Here is an 11,429-nt window from a genome sequence, read left to right as displayed (position 1 = left end):
TATGAACATAAAAGATGCTGAACACCTTTGACATGTATACAAGACATTTCTAGTTCCTCTTTTGTTTAAACACTTGCCTGTTCAAATCCTATGTGCATACTTCTATTGAGTTACTTGTCATTTTCTCATTGATGGGTGGGCATGTAGATATATATTTATATATAAGAATTCTCCTATAAGTACATTTTATATATATATGTATTCTTGATACAAATACTTTGCCAGTTACATTTATTACAAATATCTTCTCCTAGTCTTGTGAATTTTGATGATGTGGAAGGCATCTCTTAATGATGAGAAGCTCTTAAGTTTAATGTAGTCTCACTTATTAATTTTTCCTTTATTGCTAAATGTTTTCTAAATAATATTTAAGAAATCCTTTCTTACTCCCAAATCTTGAAACTATCCTCCTATATTATCTTCTAAAAACATTATAGTTTTGCTTTTCATATATAATTTGCCTGTAAGTGAGTTTTAAATATAATACAAGATATAGGACTATTTTCATTTTTTTCATACAAAGTCCCAACTGTTCCAGCACCAGTTACTGAAAAATCTATTCTTTCATAATTTATTTGCAATAATTTCCATCTCTCTCTGTCTTATATCAAAGGCCCATAGGCTTATTTCTGTGTGCTATGAGCCACTAGTCTATTTATCTATCTTTGATCCAATAACATACTTTCTTAATTATTGTAGTATTGTATTAAGTAATGACACCTTACAGGGCAAATATCCCCAACTTGTTTGTTTCAGCTTTCTAGGCCCTTCCAGTTCCACATAAACTTTAGAATGCTTGCCAGGTTCAATAACTTAAACTATTGTTTTTATTGTGACTAACGTGTTGTGACTACATGGAAAATATAGATTAATATAATTACATAGTTAATAATTAGATAATATAATTAGTCCATAGGTTAGTTATTAATTATAACATAGTAATCTATGGGATCATTTGGGGAAAACTGATATATTTATAATAGTCAATCTTCCAGTTCATAATTTGTTATACTTCTTTATTTATAGCATCTTCAATATATCTCAATAAAGTTTCATACTTTTCTCCGTGACAGCTGTGGTTAGATTTTTTCTCTAGGTACTTTATGTGTTTTGTGCTATTATAAAAGATATCTCAATTTTTTTTCCGTTTTCCAACTTTTTGACATTGGTAGATAAAAATACAATTGGATTATTCAGCAAACTTGTTCATCTCTCTTATTAATTATAATAGTATGTCTTTAATGTGAGTTTTCTATTATGTAAGCATATCATTTTCTAACACAGTTTTGTTCATTCCTTTTAGTTCTGCCACAACTTACCTCTTTTACTTTCTTACTTGATTGGCTAAGAAGGCCACTACACTGTTAATATAGGTGATAATGGCACAAATCCTTCTCTTGCCCTGATCTCAAAATATCACAATCAAGAATATTTGCTGTATGACTTTTGAAGGTAACTTTCCTCAAGGAAATTCCCTTTTATTCTCACAGTGGTAAAAGGGTCTTTTTAAATTATGAATGGATGATGTATTCTACCAAATGCTTTTTTCTGTACCTAGTGAGAAGACGTTATGATTTTCTTCTTTAATATGGTAACACTGTGGATAAAATCTATCGATTTTCTATTGTTAAACCAACCTTGAATTCCTGAGATTAATCCACTTGTCATGATATATTGTCCTTTTATATATTGCTAGATTCAGTTTGAAGACATTTGGATTAGGATTTTTGTACCTGTGTTCTTGAGAAAGATTGCATATAATTTTCTTTTCACACACTATCTTTGCCAGATTTTAATATCAAAGGTGTCATATTCTCATGGGTTAAGAAGTGGTTCCTTTTCCTATTTTCTGGAAGAGAATATCTAGGATTAGAATTATCCTTCCATGAATTTTTGATAGAATTTTATGGTGAATCTGGGTCTGGATTTCTTTTAGGAGAAACATTTTGAACTACAGACTTAGTCAATTAATTATTATAAGTAAGAAGAATGGACATATGGCTCATCCTCCAAGTTGGAATATTTTTGAGAATTACAGAAACCATTAAAATAATTAATGGATATTAATCTATAATAATTCTCTCATCAGCTACATCTAATCTTCCATTAAGCTCGCCCAGTTGTTTTTTTTATTTCCACTTTAAATTTTTATTTTTAGAAGTTTTATTTGGTTTTTCAAATGTCAATTTTGTCATCTTTACCAGTGCTCTTTATTTCTTCATGTGGATTTGAGTTACTGTTTAGTATCCTTTCATTAAAGTCTGAAGAATTCCCTTTGGTATTACAGTGCATTCATAATTAGTGATGATTTTTCTCAGTTTTTGCTTATGTGGAAATGCCTTAATTTTGCCTTCATTTTTGAAGGATGGGAGGTGCATATAGAATTCTTGGCCAGTAGTCTTTTTCCTTTCAGCCCTTTCAATATGTCTACCTATTGCCTTCTGATTGCCATGATTTCTGATGAGAAGTCAGCTAATAATGTTACTGAGGATCCCTTGTATGTGATCACTTGTTTTTTTTTTTTTTTTTGCTACATTTGAGAGGCTTTCATTATCTTTGACTTTCAACTGTTTGTTGTGTGTTCCTTGAATGTGCAGATTAATATTTTTTCATAAAATGTGGGAATTTTTCAGTTATTATTTCTTCAACTATATCTGTGTCTTTCTCTTCTTTTTAAGATTTATTTTTATACAAGAACTGGGGTACAGGCCAGATGTGCAGGAGGGTGAGAGGATTCACCAGAGACAGAGCGGGGAGCAGAACAGGCAGACTGACGAAATACACTGCTGAGGGGAGCAGCGGGCGTGACAGGAGCGCTCTGCCTCGCCATGTGGGATTTTCGCCAGCCAGCCGGGATCAAACCCACGCTGCAGAGGCTGCAGACAGCTTCACAGTGTGGCGCTCAACCGCCTGCGCCACCAGGGAGGTCCCTCTTTCTCTTCTTTCTTTCTGGGACTTTATGCATATGTTGGTATGCTTATTGGTTTCTCATAGAATTTTGAAGTTCTTTTCATTTTGCTTCATTGTTTTTTCTTTCTCTTCATCAAACAGGATAATCTCGATCAGTATACCTTCAAATTCACAGATTCTTCCTTCTGCCATTTCAGTATGTTGTCGAGCCACTCTAGTGAATTTTTTATATCAGTTACGTACTTTTCAATGTTACAGTTTCTATTTTTAAAACTTCTATCTTCTATTATCTATTTAGTGAAACACTGGTCTCATACTTTCTTTTAATACTTGAGACATGGTTTCTTTCAGAGAACATACATACAACTGATTTAAAGTCTTTGTCCTTTAAATGAAATACCTGGACAGTTTCGATAAATTTTTCATCCTATATATTGGTTCTCTCCCCGATATGTTGACTGTAATTTTTGTTATTGTTGCTTCCCATGTTCTATGACTTTTTGTTGGAATCTGAACATTTTGAATATAATGTGACACATACCCAAGGTTTGTACTTTTTGATTTGTTTAGTGGTTTTGGTCAACTAATTCTGTAAAGTCTGTCTCTTTGTCATGTGTGCCACTGAAGTCTCTGCTCAGCTAGTTTAGAGGGCAGCTAACTATTGGACAGAGATAGCCTTACATGTTTTGAACCAAGAAGTCCTTCCTTTGGTGAGAGGCTTTGTGAGCACTGGCATGCTTCAACAGTCTGATAGGTGGTCTACAACAGTCTGATAGGTAGTCTTCGTTGGTCTTCACTTTTTGCTTGTACTGAAACTCAAGGTCAACCAGAGGTAAGTGATTAAGAGTCTATTCAGTTTTTTCCTCAGTGTATGCATGATCTTAAACATGCAGACAGCATTCTGGATTTCCAGGAATGTTGAAACTCAAGACATCCTGTGGACACTTATTCCCCACTTTTACCTTTAATCTTTCTGGTTAGCCTCTTGTTAGCCCCAAACGATTTCACTCACCTCAGGCTGCTGTGATGTTAAACAACTGTTAGTGATTGTTTTTGACAAATGTCGTAGGGATGGATTGCTTGCAGAGTGAGTTCTGAACTAGGTAAAATAAAGACAAGCCCTTTGAATGGTGCATTTAAGGAACTCTTAACAAGTCAAATAATAATAGGTCTCTGGGGGGCAGGTCATTTGGGGCATTCTAAAGCCATGTAGTCCATTTCAGTGCCCGCTTGTCTACTGGTTTGCAAAACTTCTATAGTTATGGTGAGAAGGGGATTGGAACTGGGCAAATCAAAAATGCCATGAAGTTCACTGTTCTTACCAAGAATCAGTTTTTTTTTTCCTTGTCAAAACACTTTTTGGGTAGTTGCAAGCCTTTGATCAATTTCTGGAGGTTTGAAAGGTTGATTTTTTAAAAACCACTTTAGTCACTGTTCTTGCTTTCACTGAGAAGTAAGCTTTCTGTCATTCTGGAAGTGCTTCTGCAAGGTTTATTTTTATCTCTTGCTATCATGAATAGATCCCCTTAGCCTCCTGTCTAAATCCTTGAAGATAATGCAGTATTTTCATCAAATATCTTTTTTTAATATTTATTTATTTATTTATACGAGCACTGGGTACAGTCAGAAGCGCAGGAGGGTGAGAGAATTCACCAGAGCCAGAGCGGGGAACAGAACAGGCAGACCGATGAAATACACTGCTGAGGGGAGCAGCGGGCATGGCAGGAGAGGTCTGCGCACCATGTGGGACCCTCGCCCGGTGGCCGGGGATCGAACCTGCGCTTCAGAGGCTGCGGGCAGCTTCGCAGCCCAGCGCTCAACCCCTGCGCCACCACAGGAGGCCCTTCATCAAATACCTTATAAGTACTATAACAAAGTGGTGCAAAAGACGAAGCACACAGGAGAAATGATGATCACAAAAGGGTGTTTTTTGGAAAGCACTGTTCTAACATCCTCTCTCATGTGTGACCCTGCCTTTGAAATGTCAAAGATCTGCCAATTCTTCAAGATTTTTAAATGTCTCATGTAAAATGAGGGAACCGACCAATAAATATGGAAGTGCAGCAAAGAACAAAATCTGATAAAGATGGAAGTGAAATTTGAATAAAGTGTTTTATAGAAAAAAAGAGGTAACTATGGGAATGTTGACACAGCCACTGCCAAAGACCAGGTGTGTCAGGCAGAAGAACTTACTAAATGAGGAAAGTGATTGGGACAAAAAGCTTGAGGACAGTCCCATTTAAGCTTGAGGACTTCGCATTTAAGGAACTCTCTGATCAGTTTCACCACATTGAAAGTGCAGAGGATAAAACGTTCAAAGTGAATCAAACGTGACACTTAAAGCACAGCCAAGAAGCTTTCTCTGGTATTTACCACAAGTTACTCTTTATAAGCTTTTGAAATTTTTACAGAGAAATAAAACACTTTAGGTCGCAATGTTTGTCGTGTTCCAAATTACAAAAAGTCCTGGAATAATCTTTATTTTACCCATAGAAAAAATTTCCCCACAGTTTTGTACGGTTCATGGTCATTTCCACAGTGCTGAACTTCTGTGCTCTCTCTGTCCCTTCTCCCTCACTAATACTAGGTCTCTGGGGGGTAGGGCGTTTGGGGCACTCTAAACCCACGCAGCCCCTGTCAGTGCCCGCTTGTCTACAGGGTTTGCAAAACTTCTGTAGTTATGGTGAGAAGATTGGATTTGGGCAAATCAAAATGCCATCAAGTTCACTGTTCTTACCAAGACTGAGGACTTTTTTTCTTGTCGAAACACTTTTTGGGTAGTTGCAAGCCTTTGATCAATTTCTGGAGGTTTGAAAGGTTGATTTTTTAATCAACCATTTAATCACTGTCCTACATATAGATCTCACATGTCTGCATCATGCATGCACACAGATACACATACATGCACTGTGCACCTCCAGATGCCTATAACCACACATCTGCACAGCATGTGCACATGCTCGTCCGCACATCTGTACACGCTGCGTGTATTCACACACAGGTGTGTGACTCCCCCAGCACTCGAGGCTGTAACGCATCAAGGGTGGTTACCAATCCCCAGGGGCGAGTCTACATTAACCACGACTCCCCCTCTCCCGCCCTGCGCTGGGAGCTCCAGGCCGGGGCCGTTCCGCGCCTGAACACACGCACCTCAACGCCTCTCGGCCCCTGAGGAAACTGAGGCCGGCGAGGGCCCCGCGCCGGGCGGCGCCGGCGGGCGGGGGCGGTGGCCGGGCCTCGCCCCGCGGCGCCCGGAGCCCGCGCGCGCCCGCCCCGCCGGGGAGGCCCGCGCCGCCGCCCGCCCGGTGCGCCCGGCGGGGGCCGCGGCCGGCGGGGCGCAGGGGGCGGCGCGGGCGGCGGGAGCGCCGGGCCACGCACGGCGGCGGAGCGGGAGCGGCCGGGCACGCACGGCGGCGGCGCGGGGCGGGAGCGGAGCGGAGCGGGAGCCGGGCGCGCACGGCCGCGGCGCCGGCCGATGGCCCAGGGCTGATCTATGCGGCGCCTGGAGGGGCTGTGTCTGCGGCGCCGGCGGCGGCGGCGGGGCCCTGGCCGCGAGCGGAGCGGGGACAAGATGAAGTACCAGAAATACCTGACGGTGCTGCAGATGGCCATCGGCGTCACCCCCTCCAACCGCGGCAGCCTCCTGCCGCTCAAGAGGAAGCTGTGGTGAGGCGCGCGCGGGCGGGCGCGGGCGGGCGGGCGGGCGGCGAGGCCGCCGCGCGCGCGGGGAGGGCGCCGGGCGCCGAGCGCAGCAGCCATTTCGGGGCCCCCGGGCCGCGCGCGCCGCGCCCCGCGCTCCCCGGCTCTTGCGCCCGCGACCCCCGGCGCTGCCCCGCGACGCGACGAGCCGCGCGCCCCGGGAGGGAGGGGCCGGCCCCGCGCCTCAGGCCCCGGGGGCCCCCCGCGGCGGCCGCGCGCCCCGCTCCATCCCCGCGAGGTCGCGCCCGGAGCCGCGCGCCGGGCCGGCGGGGGACGCCCCGCGCTGGCCACCCCGGGGTGCGTCCTGGGGCTTCCTCGGAGCCCGTCGGCTCGGGGGGGACCAGGGAGGGGCGAGCCGCTCCCGCGGTGAGGGGAGTAAGTTGCGGGGAGGATCGCGGGCGCGGGGGCTCTCCTGGACCTGCGGGCGCACCCCTTGCTCTGACCTGAAACTTCCTGGGGTGACGGGAAAAGGACGCCCCTAAAGGAAAATGGCTGGAAGTTATCCAGACCGGGTGTGCTCTGTGGGTGATGCGTTGTGTTGCGTTGTGTTAGGTTTGAACGTGTCAGGCGGAATCCCGAGGCTTTCTGTGCACCTGAGACTTGGGTAGAAAGCGCTGTCACAAAGGAATCGGTAATAAGTCAAGGGACCAGGCTGATAGAGGAAAATGATGCCTGTCATCGTGGTTCTCAGTGGTCATTTTAAATTTAAATTAGTGATCGATGTAGTTCCTGGAGGTTTGTTGTGTCTTTTTGTTTTTTTCAATTCAATTGAACATCGTCTAATTTGATTTTAAGCTTATAGAGAAAAGGATGTGAGCCTGCTTTTAGGCATTTGGGAAAAGTAGTTTCTATTATATAAGACAAAATGAGAGAGAGAGAAAAATTGAGCAGTTAGGAAGAAAAGGAGTCAAACAAAATAAAGAAGAATACCAATCTTGAGGAAATTTGGAGACTAGACCAAAAATACAGGCAGTGGAGTTCAAATTTCAGCTGTGACACTTACTGTGTGACCTTAAGTAAGTTAGTGGAGTATCTGTGTCTTCCCGTGTAAAATGAGAATGATGTTAGATACCTCATGGAGTCACATGCAGAGCCACTCAAATAATGAATATCAAGTACCTGCCACTGAATAATAGGCTGAATAATAGGTGTTATAGAGGAAACATAGTTGTCCGCCTCCGTGCCTTGCCTCCATTTGTTTAAAAAAAGGAGAGGCAAATTTATCCTGCAAAAGAAATTTCAATTTTTTTTTAAGATTTATTTTATTTATTTATACAAGCACTGGGTACAGTCAGAAGTGGGGAAGGGTGAGAGAATTCACCAGAGCCAGAGCGGGGAACAGAACAGGCAGATTGACGAAGTACACTGCTGAGGGGAGCAGCGGGCGGGGCAGGAGAGGTCTGCTTGCCATGTGGGACCTTCACCACCTATGACTAGGGATAGAACCTGCACTTCAAAGGCTGCGGGTAGCTTCGCAGCCCAGCGCTCAACCCCTGCGCCACCAGGGAGGCCCAGCAATTTCATTTTGATGAGCAGTAAGTGACAACCCATTTAACACTAAACTGGTGAAAGTGGACAGTAGTTTTTTGAAGAAATGTCTGTGGAAGAAGATTTTAGCAAATAAGTGGCGCTCTCTCACTGTTGTGAAGCAGGAAGCAGTAACATTTGTAAATTACTTTTCTCCTGGTGTACGGGAGAAAAATAAAGAGGTGAGCATGAATAGTCTTATCCCCCACCTTGCTTTTCTCCTGCGCACTTATCAGTATCTAACTCTGTATATATTTAATTTAAATTCATATATACTGCCTCTCCCTTCCCCCACTAGAATGTAAGTTGCATGAGGCCAGGGCTTAGGTCTGCTTAGTCTGTGATTAAATCCTCTGCAGCTGGTATCAGGCACAAAAGGTACGTGTTGAATAAATTGCTCATAATGCATAATAATGGGAAAGAAAGTTAAGGAAATCTGTTCTCTTGATGCTAAATTTAAAGCTAAGATGTGGAACTAATATTTAAGGAGCTGTTCTGAAAATATATTCCTCAACACAAGAGTTTGTGAAGAGAGGACCCAAGGAAATAAAACCAGGGTAACTTCTGTGCTCTGGAGGTTCATGATTGTGGGAGGCAGTGAACTGGGACCAGGGTTCAAAACCATCTTGAGAACAGGTTGGAGAAGGTGGGGGGTGGGGGGGTGGACCCTGTTGAACTTTTCTACAATCTTAAACAAGCGTTTCAGATTTTCCATTTAATGTTAAATGAATTTGCAAATGATAAGCCAGTAGTTTCAACAGTGACAAAATAAAGAGCATGCCCTACAAAACCTCTGGAGTGGGTGGTATTTTTAAACATAGATGTGTAATCCTTTTTCTTTCTTTTTTTAAGTTGGAGGATATTCTGATGCCTGATTCATCTATCTCATGTCCTCTGGAATTTGTTTTCTAGATAACATTTCATTTCACCAGCGTTGTAGCAACTGCGCTTGGAGCCTTTGGAGCAGAAGGCTCTGTTACATGGCTCCAAGTGCTGAGGACATGGGTTCCGATTCCAGAGCGGTGGGTGGGCAGTAGTGGCAGACACCAGCCATGTGTGTCAGACTTGGGCACGCACCAGCTTGTGTCCGTTCACAACATGTGAGGGTGCAATGTGATCATTGGTCGTGGCGCATATGAAGATGTTTATGAGAGTGCGTCTGTTCTATCTGTGTTTCTCTCCTTAAGTTATTGCAGTCTGTATGGAAAGACTGCACGCCTGCCAAGCTTACACCATCATAAGTAAAAGGTCTGGGAGAATGATCCAGAATGATCTCTCCTCTGGGGTGCAGATCCCCAAACTTCTGTCTAGTTGGGAATTTATGCTCACAGCTTTCCTTTGTGCAATATTTTCCTGTCTTTCTGGTTGGCTCTGCAACTCCTTTCAGGAATATTATGTTTGTGGAAAAATTTAGGTGGAAATTAAAGTGGACAAACAGCCAGACCTATGTGAGTGGAGTCTGCAGGCACCTTCTCCAAGAAATTGAGAAAGCAGGAGCGTGTGGGAACCTAGAACTAAGGCTTATTTCTCTGCCTCCGTTTGTGCAGACTGCTGCTGGCCTTTGGGGCCTCCTGTGGTTGCCAGTGATGAAAAAAAAGCAGTAGGCCTCTATTTACTAGGGCGGAGGTACAGATGACCACAACTTAGAAAATTATTCTATCAAGTTCTCGGGGTCTCGAAGTTTGAAAGCAAGGTATGGGCAGACCCCGCTCCTATAAGGAGCATCCTTCCTTACCTCCTACAGCCTCTGGTGGCCCAGCCTTCCTGGCAGCCAGCACTCTGATCTCGCATCCTTTCCGCGTGGCCTTCTCTGTGTGTCTGTCTTCTCCTTTCTCTAAGGACCTTTGTCATTGGATTTGGGGCCGATATCTGCAACGAGCCTTTTTCTAGAGTCTCAGTCACAGGTTTCTGGACTAGGAAGTGTATGGAGGAAGGACATTATTCCACCCACACCTGGCACCAGCATGTATGAGGCCCAGATAATAGTTACTCCTGTCTACTTTATGTGAAATGTGAAAAAAATTTTCATAATAATTTCATTGTTATTAAGAGACTTGATTTTTGCACAGGTTGCTTTTCAGGAGTAAGTTTACATGGACCTGGGGGGAGGGGGCGGAGGGGATTAATGTCATTGCAATTTCTTCATGTTTCCAAATATATTTCTCCAGATTCAGTAATTACTGAAGTCTAAGCAATATCCATTCATTCATTTAAGTGATCACCCAATAATCACATTCTGGAAATTATAAAAACTGTTATTAGTTGAGCTTATCACCTGCCAGGCCCTGTATAAAAGTGCTTTCTGAACATTCTATCATTTAACCTTTTGCACCCCAGTTGAGTTAGGAGCTGTGTTTCCCCAGTTTTATGAATGATGTCATTGATTTACCCAGAGCACACTCAAATTTTCACTCAGTTGTGGGGGTTAGAAACACATTTGAGCAGGGACATGACATTCTGCTCAGGAAGAATGACTGAAATCAGGTACAGAATGACTGGGGAACACACCTATTAGCATGTTGTTTCTCCAAAAGTGTGGTCCATGGCCCACTCAAGGGTCACAGAAGTCCCCCTGCTGGACCTGAAGCGACACTGATACCCAAGACCTTTCTTGGCTTCTTCAATGAGCAAATTATAGGCCCTTATATACGTTATTATCATTTGTAAGTACAACTAAGGACCATTTGATATTAACCTAGTAAGTGAGCTCTTAAGGTTTTTGAGGCCTGATACTTCTAAACAAAAATTGGCATTTTACTAGCTGATACTAAAGTGTCCTTCACATGGTTTCTGTGTCCTAACGTTAGCTGGCTTGGCCTTTCATATCTCAAAGCTCCTGCTCTCACACTATGGTTTAGAATCTCCCGCCTTTGGGAGAAAGGTGCTTTGTGATCACTCATTAGTGTTACACTGAGTTGATTGTAGCTGTCCTTTCCTGATATGTTCTTTTAATTGCTGATATTATAAAGTTAATATCTTTTAGCAGGATTATTAGGTATTCCTTTTGTTGACAGTGCCTTTTGGGAAAGAGGGAAGTATAGGGGTTAGGAGCATGTCATGGAGTCGTGTTGCATTGCTGTATATATTTTTGGATTACTGAAATTTAGATTGCTGTCAGATTTAAAGGATTTTGCTATATACTGTGTCAGAGGTTTAATAATTCGTGTTTGGACTACTGTCAACAGAGAGCCAAATGAAGTTTTGCAAGTGTAGACACAATGTGACTGATGGGATTAGATTTAGTTCTCCTTCCCTTGATAGCTTTGAGGAAGAACTAAATGGTGAACAGTTAG

General features: G+C 43.1%; 1 protein-coding gene across 3 annotated transcripts in view; it reads left to right on the top strand.

Annotated features, from left to right (window-relative positions):
* Positions 1-6,403: 6,403 nt before the first annotated feature.
* TJP1 (tight junction protein 1) overlaps positions 6,404-11,429 on the top strand; it is a gene marked incomplete at both ends in the record, with an annotated part of 206,526 nt that continues 201,500 nt past the window's right edge. For all 3 annotated transcript variants that reach the window (XM_084254189.1, XM_084254188.1, XM_084254187.1), the window contains one exon: positions 6,404-6,576. In XM_084254189.1, coding sequence (XP_084110315.1) covers positions 6,404-6,576 — 173 coding nt within the window. The remainder of the gene's footprint in view (positions 6,577-11,429) is intronic.

This window comes from Talpa europaea (assembly GCF_964194135.1).
Source record: "Talpa europaea genome assembly, chromosome: 14".
NCBI classification, from domain to species: domain Eukaryota; kingdom Metazoa; phylum Chordata; class Mammalia; order Eulipotyphla; family Talpidae; genus Talpa; species Talpa europaea.
This window is presented reverse-complemented; position numbering and strand designations above follow the sequence as displayed.